At 38.6% G+C, this 20,008-nt stretch overlaps 1 protein-coding gene, 1 long non-coding RNA gene and 1 pseudogene across 2 annotated transcripts; 1 reads left to right on the top strand and 2 right to left on the bottom strand.

Moving 5' to 3' along the window:
- Positions 1-1,155: 1,155 nt before the first annotated feature.
- Positions 1,156-2,968, bottom strand: LOC133734713 (uncharacterized). The gene is made up of 3 exons (XR_009858532.1): positions 2,285-2,968; positions 2,143-2,177; positions 1,156-1,588 (listed from the first exon to the last, which is right to left on the bottom strand). It is a non-coding gene; the product is annotated as an uncharacterized LOC133734713 (long non-coding RNA).
- A 3,687-nt stretch (positions 2,969-6,655) lies between these two features.
- On the bottom strand, positions 6,656-8,719 carry LOC133731959 (F-box protein CPR1-like). The gene is made up of 2 exons (XM_062159408.1): positions 7,576-8,719; positions 6,656-6,978 (listed from the first exon to the last, which is right to left on the bottom strand). The coding sequence occupies exons 1-2, from the start codon at positions 8,648-8,650 to the stop codon at positions 6,968-6,970; spliced, it is 1,086 nt and encodes a 361-aa protein (XP_062015392.1). The 5' UTR covers positions 8,651-8,719; the 3' UTR covers positions 6,656-6,967.
- Positions 8,720-10,585: 1,866 nt separating this feature from the next.
- Positions 10,586-18,769, top strand: LOC133727993 (phosphoribosylformylglycinamidine cyclo-ligase, chloroplastic/mitochondrial-like; annotated as a pseudogene).
- The last annotated feature ends 1,239 nt before the right edge of the window (positions 18,770-20,008 follow it).

Below are 20,008 nucleotides of genomic sequence, written 5' to 3' on the forward strand. Positions count from 1 at the left end.
GGCTAGAGGGGAGCAGAAGCGGACACAGGAAATACATCAAGAAACAGGTGAAGCTTGCTACAGAGGAGAGAGGAAGCGTTTCAGCAATTTTGATCGAAGCAAGGAGCCAACAAGCAACCAATACAAAGGTTGGGGTCTCTCTGATCCACCCGTGCTACTTTCTTTTTCTGTGCAGCATCTCTTTTACCTGTGTCACCATGGAGCTATGGAGGTCCCCAGAGCGGTCGCAATCCCGTTTACGATACATGTATATCAATGGGTGTATGACCAATCCGGTGGAATTTTTTAAGCCTTGTTGAGTACCAACAAGTGCTTTGCAGCAGAAAACAGTGTCATCATACAAGGACAATGCCCATTTGCCTCCACAAGAGCTGTTTTGCAGAAGCAACAACGGTCACCACCAAAAGTCTTCTACCTCCTGCCTTCCTTTCCACCGCAACACAACAAATGGCCAGGGCCGGCCTTACTGCTGGGCAGCATTGGCTATAGCCCAGGGCCGCATATCGAAGGGGGCACCAAATTCAAAATTCCAATTTATTTTAGTATATATATGTATGTGATATGATGTCATTTTTACAATGATAGAGACAGGAAAAAAAAATGATCAAGAACCAAGGAGATTCTAATTAAATAGAATTAAAATAGGTTCTCTCTTCTAGGCATTTTTCTCTTTCTTTACAACCTCTTTCTCTCTTTCATAAAACAAGAAAACACTTTCTCTTTTCTCATTCTCAAAAAAAAAAAATGACTTTCTCTTTTCTCAAATTTTCCCTCCATATCTCTCTCAATCCCTCTTCCCTCACAAGTTCATCGAGTCATTGCCTCATCATATTTTCTTCCCTATTGTTTTTTCTTATGCTTTTTTTATATTCTCTCTTTGCTGCAATCTCCAAAAATTAGGGTTTTTGAAATAATAATATAATAAGAAGAGGTGTGTCTTCTACTTTTCTAGACTAATACAGAATGAGAAAGATCTTATGTTTTTTTTTTTTTTGGGATGAGTTTGGTTAATAATCCATACTAATGCACGTTTTGTTTATAATTTTGTTGAGTTTTGTCGTAGAGGTTTTTTTGGTTGCTAAATTTTGCAGTAGAATTTGATACTTCCATTGAAATATATATTTTATTTATATATAGTTGTGTTAATCCTCAATAAATTTTGAATCATGAATTTATATAGATCTTATTGCACTCGATCTCTGACAAGCCTTGTGAACCAAAGACTATTTACAAGACGGATATTAAAATTAGCGGCCCCGAGATAATTCTCGCCCGGGGTCTTGAAAGACTTAGGACCGGCCCTGCAAATGGCCTTGCACCACTTGCAAACAAGCCACACAAGGAATTGACCAAGCGAGACAAACCACAAATCATCAAAATTGGTGTCTGGAGAGGAAAGCTCACCCTTGATGTTCACTTGGAGTAGTTCCAACAACCTGCAAGCAAGGAGGAAAGAAATCAGAAACCTGAGACCAAGTTGTGAAGCAGAAGCCTCTCACTTCTATGTGAGAAATCTGGACTCACTTTGTCCACCAAATTCCAGTGGTGAAATGGCGTTCGCTGTCAAAGCCCTCGCTTGCACTTGCGTCTGCAGCACATACAAAGGCTCTATCAAACAGGGGATTGCAGAGAATAGCTGAAAGAATGATCGATCGTGGACAATTGATTATTGTTCTTGGTCTAAAAAAAAAAAGAAGAAGAATATGACATTCATGTAAATGACAAAGTCTTCAAAACCATAATTGTCAGAGTGTGTTGTGCTACAACTCTGAATAAAAGCTAAACAACGAGGCTATCTCCAGGTGCTTTGAGGAACCACAAAATATATATATTATGAAGCTAAGCAAGAAAGGTTGATTTGTTAAAACATGCTGCAAGTTCACATGGCATGCAAGTCAAACAACAAAATACCAATTAAGATGCCTAGCTACGCGGTCTTCTCTCAATCAAAAGAAAAAATCAAGGCATAATGGATAATGCAAAGCCTACTAGTCTACCTTAATTAATCATGGTGGACAATATTTTGAAGCAAAAAAAAGACAAGCACCGGTATAAAACAAGGAGACCAAGCGGTGGTGTTGCAGACAAATATAAATCAATTGAACTTTGATAATTGAATTATATGCCGTGGCAACAACTCACTTTTTGGGAAGCCACGTTCAAGTACGTGGATATGCCTGCACACACAAAACAAAAGTCTTAATCAAGCACTTGAGATTCATGTGGAGGTAGCTGTGAGACAACAAATTTAATTGAGGTAGCAATTACCCGTCTAAGTGCTCACCAGGCATTCAGGAGAGAAGCACGAAATGCAATCCCAGCTCACCAAGTGTTCAGGAGAGAATCACAAAATGCAATCCCAGCAAAGTAAGTGGAAGAATATGCAGACACCAAAAGAAATGCCCCGAAATTTTGAAGAAAGATGGAAAGTGAAAACAAGCAAAATCAATTTCTCTCCAAATCAAAGAAGCACAACAAGAAGGAGTTATTACCCAGTATGCATCCACGATTAGTTGAAGTGTAGAATCAGGAGGAGAAGGTATTTACCCAATTTCTCACAGGAAGAAGCAATACAGCAAAGTTCGAGCTTCAAGAGTTGAGAAATTCTTTCTAGTTGAAGACCCATGTGTGCTTCCATCTCCAGATCAAGTTACCTCTTCAAATCCATATCCAATTTCACTTGGTAAAAGCTTAGCGCCAAGCTCGCAGTGTTCTGATACTGCAGTGCGAGGCAGTGAAAAGGGAGAAGCAGAATGGCCGAGGAGAAAAGGAAAAATAAGAAGAAAAGAAAAAGTGGACGAGCAAAAATAGCAGCTGGGTGCCCTTATCAAATTTGGGTCTCCAATAAGCTTCTCACGGGTGCTTGAAAAGAAAAGAGAAAAACTTCTTGGGTGTCACTGGTTTCAATATGAACACTCCAAAATGCGACCCGGAGTTCACTTGGCGACATGGGTGCCTATATCAAAATATCCGGACTTTGGTACAAAACCAAGAAAAGCTCAAATCTACAAATTCCAATGAACTACAGTGGTTTGATCCTTTCACAGGGTATGTAGGCAGTCTAGCAACCCACTAGATGCAATCGCAACTCCAAACAGAATCCCTGACTCCACCAGTCAAATTCAGCCAGTCCCAAATGAATCACCGACTCCAGTCAAATTCTCCCAGTACCAGAAAATCAAATCATTCCTTTCAAATCTCCCAAACACAAATCCAAAATAAATGGGTCATCTACCCATTTAAATCTCAAATGCCGGAACTACATGTGGTTTGATCCCGCAAAGGGTATGTAGGCAATCTAGAACCAAATCTATCTAGATGCAACCGCGTCCTAAGCACAAAAATCGAATCCCTGGTCCACTTAAACCAAATTCGTCCCAAACACTGCTCTCATTCCAAAATCAAAGCCCTCCAATGAGTCATTCACTCATTGGAACTCTTGAACTACGAGTGGCTTGATCCCTCTCCAAGGGTACGTAGGCAACCAATTCAAATATCCGGGTGCAGCCGCAAAAACAAATAAACAAACACACATCCACAATTGGTTTCTTCATAAATGGAATCAAAGGGTGTTTCCCTGTAACAAAGGAATATAATTAAGAGACACATTCTGTCTTGAATGGGTCGCACCTGAAATAATTAAAACTCTATTCACTAAATGAATACGAGTGAAATTATGTTGGGTGACATTTACGCTCACAGTGTGCAATTTTCTCTCAACATCCTTATAGATATTTCCTAGACTCTAAGAGTAACAGTTGCTCTTAATCCCGTGGTGATACTGATCAAAAGAGATACTTCCATTTTGCTCATCTCTTTTAATCATCCATGTCTGAGGATACAATAAAAATTGAATAAATTTCAAAATTGTTGATACATCGTCATTGCATACATCCACTTAGGGTAATGGAACTATCCAGTATCTAGTGACCACACATAACCCAAGTCTTCAGATGATCCCATACAATTGATTATTTAAAACGATGCAAAGAAGTTAGCAAACTATCCAAATAATACAATGCTAAATCATTAAAGCATGAAGTTTACATGGTAAAACAAAATAGGTATAAGGAACCATTGTTTGTTTCAAAGGCAGCAGAAAACCAAGGGAAAACAATCAGATAAAAGTTTCAACTACATGACGAAACAGGGGCAGAAACGTGAGCAGAGTGAAAATGAGAAGTGATTAACCAGAATTCAGATGCACAGATCAATTATACACGCAAATTAGACTCTCTCTATATGCAGTCATGAAACGCGTATCAAATTAAGTAGGCACAGTTTTAATATTTTACTCCTTTTCTGTATTTATAATTTTATATAACATCAGGCATCTAGCAAAGCCATTTCGTAGAACACCTTTCTAATATAAGGAACAATATTTTGCCCAAGTCCTTAATCATGTATCAAATCAAATAGCATAGTTTTAGTACTTAAATCATTATCTGTATTCAAATAACATCAATCATCTAGCAAAGCCATTTCATAATCTCTTGACTGGCGCCCTTCGTCTATAATAGAGTTTAGAAGGATTTTTGGCCACTTGAAGTACTAAAACTGACAAAAGCAAATGGTACATTGAAGATATAGTACCATGAGAGTGACGCAGATTAGTTACTCATATTAACTAAAACAATTCCAATGAGCAAAGAATATAGGGATTCAAATGTGAGCAGAGTGAAATTAAGGAATGACTAACCATAATTTGAATACTGGGATCAATCCTTCATCCAAGCGAAAGTAGACTCTCTTCATATTCAATCATGTCAGGTCTATCCCTGGTAAACATATACGTCTCAAGCTTCTCTTCCTCATGACCACTCCTTATCAATTTATAATCCACCCCCCTGCCACAAGTGTAAGTCCATTTATACAGAAATGTACCAGTTTCCATCACCAAGATAGGCCTCAGATAATATCTCTCGTTAGGCAGATTGGAAACCTTCAAGTTGAACAGCTTCGTCCACGACTCCGCCACGTCATATTCTCTCATGATCCACAAATCAGGAGAGCCAACATCATCAGTATTCTCACGACCAAACACACACAGGCAACCTCTAACCCAGATGAACTAGATGCTTCTCATCAAACTGGAAGTCACCAACAGGCAGCGGCATTCTTCGGAACTCCTCTTTAGCCAGATCAAAAGCTACAATATCATCACCTGTAATCCAGAAATTGACAACAGTGCCAGGTGGATTGAACGGGCACGTAACCTTTCTCACTGAAGAATTGTCGTTAAATGACGACGACGACGATGATGCTGCCAAGTCTCGGGATTCAAATTCAGATTCAATGGGAGTGGAGATGAGGACTCTGTGACGGAAGGTTTGATGGTGAGAAGCTATTTGGAACTGGGATTTGGCGATTTTGGGTCGGACAATATGATGGAGCGCCACCGTTTTGAAACGGAGGTGATCGGCAAACTCTCCAGGATTTTAACCATCAAATCTTCGGCCAAGTGATCCGCCATTTGCAATGAACCGAGGAGCTCAGACAGTGGGGCTTAGATTACACGCAGTAATGCTTACTGGTCAGTAACTGATCAAATAAACTATGCTCAATGAGCGATAAAGATGAGGATTCTGTGACTCAGGGTTTGGTGCTGACAAGCTATTTGGAATTGTGATTTGCCAACTGTGGGTTGGATGGTATGATGAAGGGCCAGCGTTTCGAAACGGAAGTAAGGTTTTGATCGACAACGTACCTCTCCAGGATTTTCACTATCACATGTTCGGGTAACTGATCCGCCATATGCAAAGTTCAAAGAATTCTAGAGCGACTTTCGGGAATTCAGAGTATTACAAAATTCCTCAACCATCACCATACTTAAATCTTTGGGTTACATAAATAACAACAGACATACATGGCCTTCAAAAATGATTCAAAATATCAGAGTACAAGATAAAGGGCATAAGGTCTCCACACTCGACACAAGAGAAAAGTAGCAGAAGCTCGGGGAAAAAAAAAACAGCAGGAGACGAAAGACCCACAAAAACACCCTGAAAGAAAGAAACATTAAAACCCTCATACTATGCTTTCCAATCTAAAACAATACAAGAGACGCTGCAATGTTAAAGAGACTTGAACCAAAGAGCCAATCAAGAATCTTACTCTCCTCCACCCCTGCACTTGAATTTCTTATATTTTTTTCATCCAAAGCTTACAATAAACACACTGTAGCCCCGAAGTGCCTTTTGCCTTCTTCCCTCAACCAAAACCAAAGTGATTTTGGCAAAACAAAGCAGAAATACTGTAAGCAGGGGACTCCCAAGTCACCCAGCCTCCCTATATAATTTCTGCCAAAGATAAGAAGCTACTAGACATTGCACAACCACATGATTCAATTTGCACGGGAGACACCAGTGTGGAGATAAGTCTCAGCAGAAGTTTCCTTCCAAGGGCTTCTAATTGATCTCCATTAACCAGGTTAACCATATTTACTTCTAAATCTCTATTAACCAATTTAGCCATTTTCATGGTAACCATATTTACTTCTGATTACAACATGCCAGAAAGATTCTTTAGAAGAAATCTCCAGAGCCATTTTCCCAAACGAGATAATATTTGCCACTATGTTGGCGATATCACAGAGTTGACTGTATCAACTTGTATGCAAAACATGATGGAATGATTGAAAACTCAAAATGCCATGTTTCAGATCAAAAACAAAAGGAGGTTGAATTAAAATCAAGTTAAGTGACATGCTATCATCGTCATATCAACAGCGCATAATCAATAGAACCATCCCAATTTTGATAGGGTCATAGAAATAACACGGTCATCACATATCATATTAAATATCAGAGTTGCAGACAGACATAGACTACTTGACCTACAATTACAATATCCCAGGAGAATATTTTGTTATCACTAAAATGGCACCTTGCTTGCGACTTGTACTCGAGGGTTCTTCAAGATGCACACACTTCATCTGGTCCACATACTTGCCCTTGGCTTCTTCAATTTAAGGGGCAGCTGAGGAGAAATAGAATACAAAAGAACCAACGTTTAATAACTTGATTTCACTAATGAAAATTGAAAAGTTTCATTTTAAAGATACTCCAATTTGCACACAATTTTAAGAAACAGAGAAGATATTATACTGGCTAATGCCATCTTTTGACATGTAGTACATAATGACTGGTCATTTAAATCCGGACTATAAAAACAAAAAATTGATCAAACACATTATGCAACCTGCAGTATATTGCATCATGCAATCAAATGTGGTAGCCTGGTAAAGAAGGCCAATATCAGATGCATAAGGTAAAGAAGGCCAATATCAGATGCATAAGCATTATGTTACGTGTGTTTTTCCTGTTCCAAACTCCAAAAGAGGCAATAGCCTTTGCTCCCTTATGCGGTTTATAGCAAGCACAAACAGAGACTTAAGCATGAACATATCAAAGTGTAGTGATGCCTTTATAAGACACTTACAAGTCATAACCTAAAACTGACAAAAGCATACGGTATGATATTATCGGATTCAATCAATTGCAAATGTGAACAGAAACAATTCCAGTGAATGAAGAAAAGAGGGGGCCGGTTGAAATCTGAAAATGAGTGACTAACCAAGCCAAAGTAGAGTCTCTTGATATTCAATCATTTCCCTGAAATCTGTATCGCTGCTCAACACATGCATTTCAGGCTTCTCTTCCGTATGAACACTCCTTATCAAATCAAACACAAGCTCCCCACCACGGCATAAAGTCCCTTTCTGCAGAAATGTACTAGTTTCCATTACCCAGACAGGCCAACAACCAAATATCTTCTCAGGCTGATTGGAAACCTTTAATTTAAAGAGCTTCGTCCATGAGTCAGCCACGCTGTATTCTTTCATCACCCACAAATCAAGATTTTCAAAATCAAATGCACACAGACAGTCTCCAAAAACCCTGAGACCCCTAAAGTCACCATCTAGAATAGGCAGCGGGAATCTTCGGAACTCCTCCTTTGCTAGATCAAAAGCTAAGATGCCAAGGATGTCAAACCAATGAAGTGCCTCGTTTGAAAGAGTCCCCCCGTATTGAATGTCGGAATCGAGAGGGGATTCAGCCCTTTTCCAAATGTTGGCTTTTGATGAGAAGATGTGCATCTCCTTGCCCTCCACCTCACCACCAAGGATGACTTCAAGGTTGGCAATAATTTTGTAGTCGTCAGTGGCCGACAAATAGCCAAAACCATAGTAGACTAGACATTGAGGTTTTGAGGGAAGATCAGCTGGGTCAGGTAAGTTTTTGAAGAATTGAGTTGATGGGTTCCAGATATACATGTTGTTTTCTTGATCCTGAAGAGTTGCAAGTATCAAACCATTGCAGGAGCACAGTATTCTGATAGGACGTCCCCCCGGTTGTTGCGTCAATGGGCACCTAACCGAACAAATGTCTCCCAAAGGCGACTGCGACGGCGGCGGCGGCGCTTCCAAGTCCAGTGACTTGAATCCAGGTCGGGAGGCGGTGGAGATGAGGAGCCTGCGACGGAGGGTTCGGTGGTGAGAAGCTATTTGGAATTGGGACATGGCGAAATGTGGGTCGGACAGTATGATGAACCGCCAGCGTTTTGAAACGGAGGTGAAGCGGATTAGGGATTTGGTTGGCAACCTCTCCAGGATTTGAACTATCACATGTTCCAGTAAGTGATCCGCCATTTGCAATCAACTGAGGAGTTCGGGGCTTGTATTCTCCACGGTGGGGGGCTTTGGTCTTATATGTGAGAAATTGTGAGATACAGTACAGAGATTTACATGACTGAACGGAAACGCGGTCGTTTAACAGGATTGCTATTTTTTTTTTTTTTTTTTTTAATTTAGAGAATTACTGTTTCGCAAATCAAACTCACCATCTCCCGCTCTCACTTACAATAAGGAAACTTATGCTCTTGATACACTTACTAAATTAATAATATGAAAAGAAAGGGCACATACCAAATGTCACATTTTTGTGTTAATAATTGAGTTCTTCATTCCAAGAGTCAGACATATGCACTTGGCTAATCCAAATGAAAATGAGACTTATGCTCTTGATACACTTACCAAATTGATAATATGAAGAAACGAGTGGTATAAGTCACATTTTTGCGTTAATTATTTAGTTCTTCAAGAGTTGGAATTCAAGTCTGATTCAAACGATGCATAGTCCCATTTGGCATTCAAACATATCTCACAACAAATTCACCTATAAAATATATAGTAGTAACACGCACAAAAAAGCCATATTGACCATTTAATACTTGGGGAACATTTTCCATTGCTAATCATTATTTATGACACTATGAAGGTCATATATGACACTATGGAGAGTTCACAAAACTCTTCATTGTGAAGATGAGGACTCTATGACAGAAGGTTTGGTGCTGAGAAGCTATTTGGAACTGGGATTTGGTGAATTTTGGGTCGGACAATATGATGGAGCGCCAGCGTTTCGAAACGTAGGTGAAGAGGATTAAGGATTTGATCGGCAACCTCTCCAGGATTTTAACCATCAAATCTTCGGCCAAGTGATCCGCCATTTGCAATGAACTGAGGAGCTCAGATAGTGGGGCTTCAGGGTCTTATGTGAGATTTACATGACTGAAGTGACTGCATCTGAAACGCGGTGGTTTACCTATGTTTTTTGTCTTTTTCGATTGTTTTTTGACATGCACTAAGTTTTTTTGTCTTAAGTAAAAGAAAAATGGCATTACTTAGCTTACACACAATGATGCTCACTAGTCAGTAATAATTGATCAAATAAACTATGTTCAATGGGCAATGAAGATGAGGATTCTGTGACTTAGGGTTTGGTGCTGACAAGCTTTTTTGAATTGTGATTTCACGAACTATGGGTCGGATGGTATGATGAAGCGCCAGCGTTTCGAAATGGTAGTGAAGCGGATTGAGGTTTTGATCAACAACCTCTCCAGGATTTTCACTATCACATGTTAGGGTAATTGATCTGCCATATGCAAATTGGCTTCGTTGCTCTTCACGGCTAAATACTACAAACAACTGATAGGTCCAGGGTTTCGCTTTCAGGGTTTTTAATGTGAGATTTACCGAAAATTCTTCTATCCACCCAAGCTGTTTATATATCCCAACTCTTGATTGGTAATAGTCTTGATTAACGGTCAACAAAGTATACCCGTCCAGTTTAATAAAAAAGTTTGGCTAAAAGCAATGGTGTTCACTTGGTTAGTAACTGATAAAAAGAAACTATTTCAAATTTGTCTTCTTTAGGTGATTGTGTACGCAATTGGGGATTATTTTAGGATTTTAGCAGGGTTTTAGTTCGTTCAATTCATCCTACTTTTATTTAGGGATTATCTCAACCATTGTCTACTGTTCAATTGATTTAATCTGCTCTAGTTTCCAAAATTTATATGCTCTAGACCTCTCTTTGTTCTGCATTTTCATTTTTTTCATAATTCTTTGTTTAGTGTTTCAGTTATTTGTAGCTGGCATGGTTCATTGAATCATGGGCTTTTCTCAAATTTCAATCTTTTTGATTCATTGATGAGTATTCCATTGCTATTGTACATTGCTGAATCAGTTGGGATTGACTAGCTCTATGTTTCTTTTCAATTGATAAGTCCAGGTACACTAGCCATGTCCACCGGCCTCAAAGAAAACACAGAGCTTGCTCTTGGCTTTGCCTCTTCTTCCAGACCCTCTTATTCGAAACCCAACTCCACCCATACCCAACTATCCAAATTGCCATCGGGGTCTCTCCCCAACAACTTCTCTGGCCTCTTTATGGCTTCATCGAGTGGAATTTGTCAGAGCAAACGCGTATGCACACTTTCAAAGGATGATTCCGGTGAAAGCTCTGGTCAAAACGATGGTCTGACGTATAAGGATGCTGGTGTTGATATAGACACCGGGCCGGAACTTGTTCGACGAATTGCCAAGATGGCTCCTGGGATTAGAGGCTTTGGAGGTCTTTTCCTTCTCAGTATGAAATTTTGAGTTATGCGTATGCAATTAGTAATAGTTGTGGTTCTCAGTAAGTTTGAGTTTGTTTCTTGGGATGAACGAGTTATGTGGTGAACAAGTGATTCATATCTTGTTGCTGGTACTGATGGTGTGGGAACTAAACTTAAGCTTGCATTTGATACCGGAATTCATGAGACCATTGGTATTGATTTGGTAATACTAATACCCAAGATGAGTCATGTGGTAGCGTACATGTTTTGATTTCTGTACTGATCAACTTCAATTCTTAGGTTGCTATGAGTGTCAACAGGGACGTAGCTAGAAATTGAAAATGGGTTAGGCTAACTTTAGCTAGGGACAGATCCAGGATGTCAAGTTTGGGTTGGCTAGAACAATAAACTATTATTTTCGTGCTAAAAGCATATAAATTTAAAAAATGATTGAGTTTATTTTTAATACTTATGTGATACACTTTTTATCGATTAACAATAATTGTACCAACTGTAAATAACTGAATCTAGAGAAATACAGCTCATTTACTATACTCAATCCCATCATGAAAAAGAATAGATAAAGCTAGAAATATTTTGATGTTAAAATTAGTAAAAAAGAATAGACTCAAAAAAGAAAAAGAAAATGAAAATTAGTAAAAGAAGAAAGAAAGAAAAGGAAAAAAAAAAATCTATTCTATTGGTGATTGAAGCAAAGACCTGATTTGTGTTAAATCAAAGCTTTAACCAACTAGTCTGTGAGAAACTCAAGCAAGTATTGTACATTTCACGGTATATAAATATTTTTGGGAGAAAATTGGGTTGGGCTGCAGCCCAAGTAGCCTTGTACATGGCTACGTCCCTGAGTGTCAATGATATTGTGTCTTCTGGAGCCAAGCCATTATTTTGTCTTGATTACTTTTGTCACGCCGCAATTTTCAAGCACAAATTAACAACAAATAACAATCACAAATACTCCGGGCGTGATGGTTCAGACATCAATACAAAACACTAGGAAAAATTTTCTTTAAAGAATAGCAAGTAAAGATGTCTTGAACCCCCCACAATGTCAATACAAATCCGTTCTTTAGAGTCATATATTACATTACACTAAGTTTACAAATTAAACTGAAATAACAATTCAATATGTAAACAATCCCACCAAACTCACTACACAACGGAAGACTAACAATGCACACAATAAATAAATTCCTAAACTCACAACTGCAATGGCAAGGGACCACAGCTTTACCACGTTCACCCTAACCTGCAGGATAGACCCCTACACCATTGAATAGTGCACCGGGTTGAAATAACAAACCAGGTAAGCTTATGAAAGCTCGTGTGAGTAAACTCAAAACAACAAAGATGAAACACACGCTTAAATCATCTCAACCTAACAAAATCATTATACAATTATCACAACATAAACATCAAGTTCATATCATAACATATCATGCTCACATACGTTAACTCAATCTAAAACTCACATACTCTGACTCTCAACTGATGCATTTAATTTAACAAAGGCTCAACTAAACAATTAAACTCAAGTAATGTTCTAAAACATTTCAAGCTCCAATAATCCAAAATCATGCTCCTTTTATCTCAACCGAATAATTGTCACCTCAGTGACCTTTCAAAATCATTGAAATCTCAACAACCACTTCTCGAAAGAGTAAAGCACTTATGAATCAAAATCAAGTAAAAAGTAATCCCTGCATGTGAATTAGTTCAGGAGATCACATCAAAAGCACATCAAGCAAATCATAGTAATCCTTGCATATCATATAGTTCAGGAGATTACATTAAAACAATCAATAGAAATCATAGTAATCCCTGCATGTCATTTAGTTCAAGAGATTACATTAAAACCAATCAATTCAGAAAACAATAATCCCTGCATGTGAATTAGTTCAGGAGATTACGAAAGAAAACAAACAAGTTAAAAATAGAAATAAACTAAAAATCAATACCATTCATTTACTAATAACACCAAACACCACATCAACAATCTCAACATCAATCACTCAACAATAATCCATATCCTTTTCATAACAATCACCACATCAATTATAACCACCTTGGTAATACGTACTGTATAGATTATTACCACATTGGTCACCACATTGGCTATTGTATAGATTATCACCACATTGGTCACCACCTTGGCTATCATCACAAGATATATAAATTCACCACTCTCAAAACAATTTCGAAAACCTTTTCAAAGTATTGTTTGCACACCTCCACATTTCACAAATCGTACATATTCCTTTCAAAACATAAATCTAACAACATCGTCATTTCCCTTTCCAAATTCATTTATTTTCTTCAAAATCACCTCTCAATCCAATAGTGATAAAATCACGCAAAACAATGTTTTTCACTTCACCAAACAATTCCAACTATAGTTCACAATCTACTCCAATCGAAAATCACTTGTAACAAATCCTTGTTTTTACTTACCCATGAACCGTTGACGATCTAGTTCATATAATTTAAAACTAATATTTCTTTTACGACAGATATGATTTTACAGCTAGCTAACAATTTATTCTACTACTATCACTCAACTAATTTGTCACCCAAAACAATGTGAGATTTACTCACCTCCATATCCTGCTGCGTCTTCACACAACACCAAGACAAGCACAAAATCATCCAAACTCCGCTCACGCAATTCTGTCAATCACCTAATCACATCAAGGTCACACTCAATACAACACAAAGCACAAAATCATTTTAAAGTTCGAAACACATGAACTATAAATCGAATAATACGTCAATCGAGGCAAAACTTCGTCCGAGACCACCAAAGTCTCTGGAACACTCCTACGGTCAAAACAATCAAAACCACAAGTCGATTGGACAGCCTAATCCTCATGGATCGAAAACCGAAACGAATCGAAAACGCTAAAACCCTAACATGCTCATACTATCTCCAAAAATTACAAACTATATATCGAAATGCTCGTATCGACGAGTAGGTTGAAATTAGAGACAGAAACTGTCCCTGAGGTGGGCGGAAGCCTCGGGAAAAAGCCCCCACAGAAAGTGGCAGAGCGGCCGCCGACCTCCGAATTGGGCCGCGAGACCTATGGCAAACTCTTCCTCTCAACATGTACATCAACATTCTTAACTAGCACAAACTCTGAATCGAAGCCATATGGCCGGAATTTACCTCGAAAGCTATGAAACTTGATGAACCCTAGAATCCCAATCTTCAAAATTCGACCTCCACACATTGAATCGTTGCAAGCCACCTTGGGGAAAAGCTTCTACATCCTCTGGGCTCCAAAATCCCCCAAGAATCGCCTCCTATGGTGATCAGAATCGGAAGTTCTGATCTGGGTTTGACGCAGCGCTGCCGCCATACTTTGCCTTCTTGCTGCGCCTTCCTCCGCTCGTTTCGTGCTCAGATGCTACCACAGACTTCAATAGGAAGGTGAGGCAAAGAGAATGGGCCAAGTAGCTCGTCGATAGGTGGCCGGAGGAGGAAGAAATATCTGATCGAAAATCAGTCCCCGACTGCGGCTCGGGAGAGAGGAGAGAGAAAAAGTTTCTGAAAATGGAAACTTGGTATTTTCTGAAATTTCCGGATTTTTTTTCCTATTTAACCAAAATGGAAATTTCTTCTGATGGCCATAACTTCTTCATACAAACTCCGATTCTCGCGTTCCGCATGTCCACGAACTCGTATCGACGCGTTCTACAACTTTCGAGAAGGAAGTTTTCATAGAAACCCAACGAATAAAAAGTCAACCCTTTGACCCCTCGAAAATAAAACGTTTTGAGTAATTATTCGTCCGAAACACTTTCGCTCCACCCTCAAACCACGAAATCGTCCCAACAATCAACTTAATAAATTTCGGACAATCATCATAAATTAATAATGAATTTCCGGGGTATTACAACTTTGCTACAAGCCGCCTTGATGTTGATCTTGTTGAAAAGGTAGAGGTCACTATGTACCTCAGCTTCTATAACATACCACCAACTGCAGCTTATTTCGATTCCTTTTCTTTGTTTTAGGTTATCAAGGGAATTGTTGATGGTTGCTAACAATCTGACTGTACTCTTTTAGGTGGAGAGGTATTCCAAATGACTTAGTTTTGCAATTTCAATTGTCTTGTTGGCTGGGGAATCCATTTTTCAAGCATGTATTCTTATGTTAATTTGTTTGTATATTGTTTGTTTTCCTTGTGTTCTGTAGACACATGTTATTCATATTTTTGATAATTAGAACTCAGTGAATTGCATATATTTTCAAACTGTCGAAATGTCAGGTTTCTATGCAGAGGGTGAGTATGACCTCAGTAGTTTTGCGGTTGGAATTGTGAACAAGGAATCAGTGATTGATGGGAAAAACATTTTCGCTGGAGATGTCCTCATTGGCCTACCATCTAGTGGGGTTCATTCCAATGGTTTTTCTTAGGGCTATCACTCGGTCGGTTTGAATCGGTTATAGGTATTACCAACTTCGAAACCAAAGCTTTTGGTTTCAAAAGTGAGCTACCAATTACCAACCAAAATTTTTGGTTTTTAATTATATCTATAAAATTTGGTATTTAGGTTTTCGGTATTACCAACTTTAGAACAACTAATTCTTTATAATATAAATTAGAATTTTATAGTCATAAAGTTTGTATTTATCTACTAATTATAGCTTTCTTTTGTATATATGACATCAAGTTTTAGTAATTTTCAATAAAACTAGGTTATTTAACCATCTTTGACTAGGTTACTTAAATTACATGTACTATTAATGTAGTATATGTAGTAATGTTCATACTATTATCAAAGTTTTTATGTTTATTTCTTAATATACATGTATGTGTATTGAAGACTGTAGTATATAAATCTAATATTTAGATAATCGGTAGATTTAGTATTTACCAAAACCAAACCAACTTTTTCGGTAATTTTTTATTTCGGTTTTATCGGTCTCTGTTACCAAAAAGTTGGTTTACCAAACCTAAAACATCGGTTGGTATTCGGTCGGTTTGGTAATTACCAAACAAAGTGGCAGCCCTAGTTTTTCTCTTGTAAGAAGCTTGATGTTGTTGAAAGAAAAAAACAAACATCTTCCCTATTTCGCATGTGCAATTGGGAAAATCGTCCAAACAGTGTCTGAACTTTTCTAGACTATTAATTTTCATACCTATACTTTGAAAAACATCAAAATGGTACCTGTCGATTTAAGCCCGACCCAATTTCCGTACCTGGCAACAGTAATATCGTCAACGACGTTAACTTTTGAAGGGTAAAATTGGTACTTCGTGTATTCCGTATTCCAGTACAGTGAATCAAAGAGTGGAGGAGAGGACTGTTGAATTTCATGGTCAGTTTTCTACACTTTTCATTGATCAATGGAGGAGCGCACGGGTGGCATCACCATTGACACAGCAAAGCTCGCGATGCCTTGAATCCAGTGGACGGAGCACCAATCCCAGCTCGCAAAGCCCAAACCCGACTTCACCACTCTTCTTCTTCTTCTTCCCAATGCAACAATCCCAGCCCCACTGCTTCATTCGCTCACATAAGCATACGTCAATCCACACTGCTTCACTCATTCAGTAATCAAAAACTATATATCGTTGACATTAACCGTAAATCAGAATCAGATAAGCAAAAATATACAAAATCCAAGGGAAAAGAAGAAGTCAGATACAGGGAAATATCTTGGTATTACCTACATAATTTTCAGAAGTTCCAGTAGTAAAATTTAATTTCAGTCATTTTCTGCATACCCAGTTCATACAATTTCAAAATTAAATCACTCTCAGTGGATGTTCCTGGTTAGCTACTATGAATAAGGATAAACTAGATAGCATCTACCTTAGCTGGCAAAGTAATCCGATAGTCTTCATCTTCTCAAAGAAGACATATATATATTACCAGAAATGACTTCCATTGTTACCAATTCATCATATGTTTATTGTCTTACATCACAAAACTTTTCCACAAGTAATTGAGAAATTACTAGAAGCAGCATACCATTCATTATATATATGAATTTATCAAAGCTTGTAACTTGCAAGGAAAATTCTCTCTCTAATCCACATAGCTCCGGTCAGAGAGAGAGAATTAGAGAGAAACCATCTTCTTGATTAAATTGTCCTTGTCCTCGTCCTCTGGCTATCGCTGCGTTTCAAAGCCATAAACATCCATGTGCCAAACAACTGAGTCTAATCCGGATGCTCCTATGCCGTAAGGGACGCTGGGTCTCAAGCTGCCGGCGAAAACAATTTGGGAGCCCCAAACACCACATCCTACAGAACCGGGGAGATCCGAGCCAGCCTTGTAAGCCACTTGTTGTAATTGCAAGGGATGTTTGAAAGAGGAGGGCGATGATAACAAATCGGACATAATGGGCTTAAATGACGAAGAGGCAATGAAAAATTGAAGCATGTTGCTGAAACCGTCAAGCATGAGACTTCACGAAGCACAATTGACTTCAAGAGGAAGACGATGGCTGACGTCATTGATCTGAATGGGTCGTCGATGTCGCTGGCAGCGCATGAGGTGGAGACGAACTTTTCCAGCTTCCCAATCTTGGCCTTCACAGTCGCACCTCCTTCGACTTGCTTCGCATGCTGCTGATTATAAAACCCGCTCTGCATCAAACTCAATTTCTCGTTCTTTGTTTTTTTCTTCCTCTAAAGATCACTTCTTCTTGTGAAGTGAATCAATCTATCAGAGAAAGAAAGAAAAGAATTCGTAAGCAGTTGGAAGAAGAGGGTTAACTCTAAAAAAAAGTTTTTGTTTCGGAAGTACCGCTTTTACCCTTTAAAAGTTAACGCCGTTGACGATATTACTGTTGCCAGGTACGGAAATTGGGTCAGGCTTAAATTGTCAGGTACCATTTTTATGTTTTTCAAAGTATAGGTATGAAAATTAATAGTCTGGAAAAGTTCAGACACTGTTTGGACGATTTTCCCTGTGCAATTAACTTGAACAGTATTTTTTCTTGTATGACCCTGTCACCCTGTGGTTCTAACTCATGAAAAAATTTGCACCGGTACATCTTTATAGGGTTCTAGCTCATAGCGGGTTGTGTCTGAAGGACCAACTACTGGGTAACTCTTACCTTGGGTGAAGCTTTGATGGCCCCCACAGTGATATATGTTAAGCCGGTCAACATGAGACCCTGCTTTATAATATTTTGCATTTGTGCTCATTTTCTTTTCCTTGTTTCTTTAGAAAAATTTGTGCTCATTTTCTTGTTTTGTGTTTAACTAGCTGCTGAAAATGCTTTGGGCTTTTTGCTTTTGCTTTTGCTTGCTGAAACAGGTGCTTGACATAATTAGCAAGGGAGGTGTGAAGGGGGTAGCCCACATCACAGGAGGTGGTTTCACCGACAATATACCTAGAGTATTTCCAAAAGGCCTAGGAGCTGTCATCTATAAAGATTCATGGGAAGTCCCAGTTGTTTTCAAATGGATCCAAGAGGTAACAAGAATTTCATCTAATCTCGTCTTATGATTTCTGAGCTTTTCTCTGGCATTTAAGTATCTTATGTGTTTTCTCATTTTATTTATCTAACGCTAACACTAGGCTGGAAGAGTAGAAGATGCTGAAATGAGATGAACTTTTAATATGGGTATTGGGATGGTTCTTGTTGTGAGTAAGGAGGCATCCCACAGAATACTTGAAGATGGAAATGGAGCTTACTGCATTGGTGAGGTTATAACTGGTGAAGGAGTGAGTTATAGATGAAATATATAACTTGTGGCTCGATCTGTCTTTATGTTCCTTTTTGAACCCATTTGAGAAGCTGAGATGCAAGCTACTGCAACTTGTTTTTGCTGTTATTTTTGTATCTTGACATTCACAGTTTCAGAGGAATTTGTTAGTGTATTGTAGGGCTTCAAGTTATGAGTTCCCTTATTCCAATCTATGCCCAACTTTTGTATTAAGTCTATGTTTTTTCCCTTCCCTGCCATAACTAGGTTTTTTTTTTCCTTCCCTCTTTGCGTGATTGGTCAAACCGGTAATTACAGTTCTAGTTGCTTGCAATGCATGGTTAAACCTAACCCTACAGCTGTATAATGGTCTGCTTCTTACCAATTGATTGATTTTCTGCAACTGCAAGTTTCGTTGTAGTGTTAACTACCAACTAACATCTTTGCAAGCTAGAGGTGGCAAATGGCTGCTAGGCCCAAGCATGGCATGAGCCCGGCATGGTTGAAATTGGACCGACACAACCCGAGCACAATTAAGGGTGGGCCGGGTCGGCACATCCCATTCTAGAGGGTCGGGCTGGGTTTAGGTATATTAGCCTATGGGTCGGCCTAGCCCGAGTCCGTTATGGGCCTGACACGGCCCGAGCACAATATATTGCCGGTTGGCCCGTTGCAAATATAAAATTTCCTTTTATTTTTAAAAATATAGAAAATTAACAATGATGAGATTTGAATATTAGACTTCTATTTGTTCAAGGATCCCAAAAAATGCCCTAATCAGTTTCAATAGGGGCAATGCCTTCACACCTTTGGTGCCTTTGTTTTTTTAAGGTTCTTCCTTCTTATCTTTTAATAAATTCAAATAAGAGGTAGGGTGGTGGGTTTCTGGTGTAGTGGTCATCTCTCTTTGGGGAGAGTAGGCGCTAGTCAAAAAGATTGCTAATGAAGATCTAATATCACCTAATCATTTATTTGCTCCCGAAAAAAAAAAATACCAGTTGGACACAAGACATGGTTCATCGATTTAAGTTGTCGAACAAAATAATTAATGGAAGACTTGAATGACGTACTGGACTTCAGTCACCATACAGATCTATTGTATTAGATAACTAAAATAAAAATACCAGGACCTTAACCTCTAGAATTAGTGTCATTCAATATCAGGACCTTCATTAAGTTTTCTTCCTTTTCCCTCCATGAAAATCGAACAAAATGCTTTATGCTTTATGCTTGTTATCTACTCAAGGTATATATATAGCTTACTGCTTTTTGTTTGGGTGACTTGGATGAACGGACTTCATGTATGTTGCTTCATTCACTTGGATAGAAGAAGATACCTAATCAATCAAATTAAGAATTGAATCTGGCCACGTAGAGTTGCTATATAAGTGTCCCCTGTTTTCCATTTATCAACATAC

The sequence above is a fragment of the Rosa rugosa genome, chromosome 2 (assembly GCF_958449725.1).
Source record: "Rosa rugosa chromosome 2, drRosRugo1.1, whole genome shotgun sequence".
Taxonomy (NCBI): domain Eukaryota; kingdom Viridiplantae; phylum Streptophyta; class Magnoliopsida; order Rosales; family Rosaceae; genus Rosa; species Rosa rugosa.

What these genes read in the sequence shown, in the direction of transcription:
- LOC133731959 (XM_062159408.1), bottom strand. Translation starts at nt 8,650, where the DNA reads ATGGCGGATCACTTACTGGAACATGTGATAGTTCAAATCCTGGAGAGG.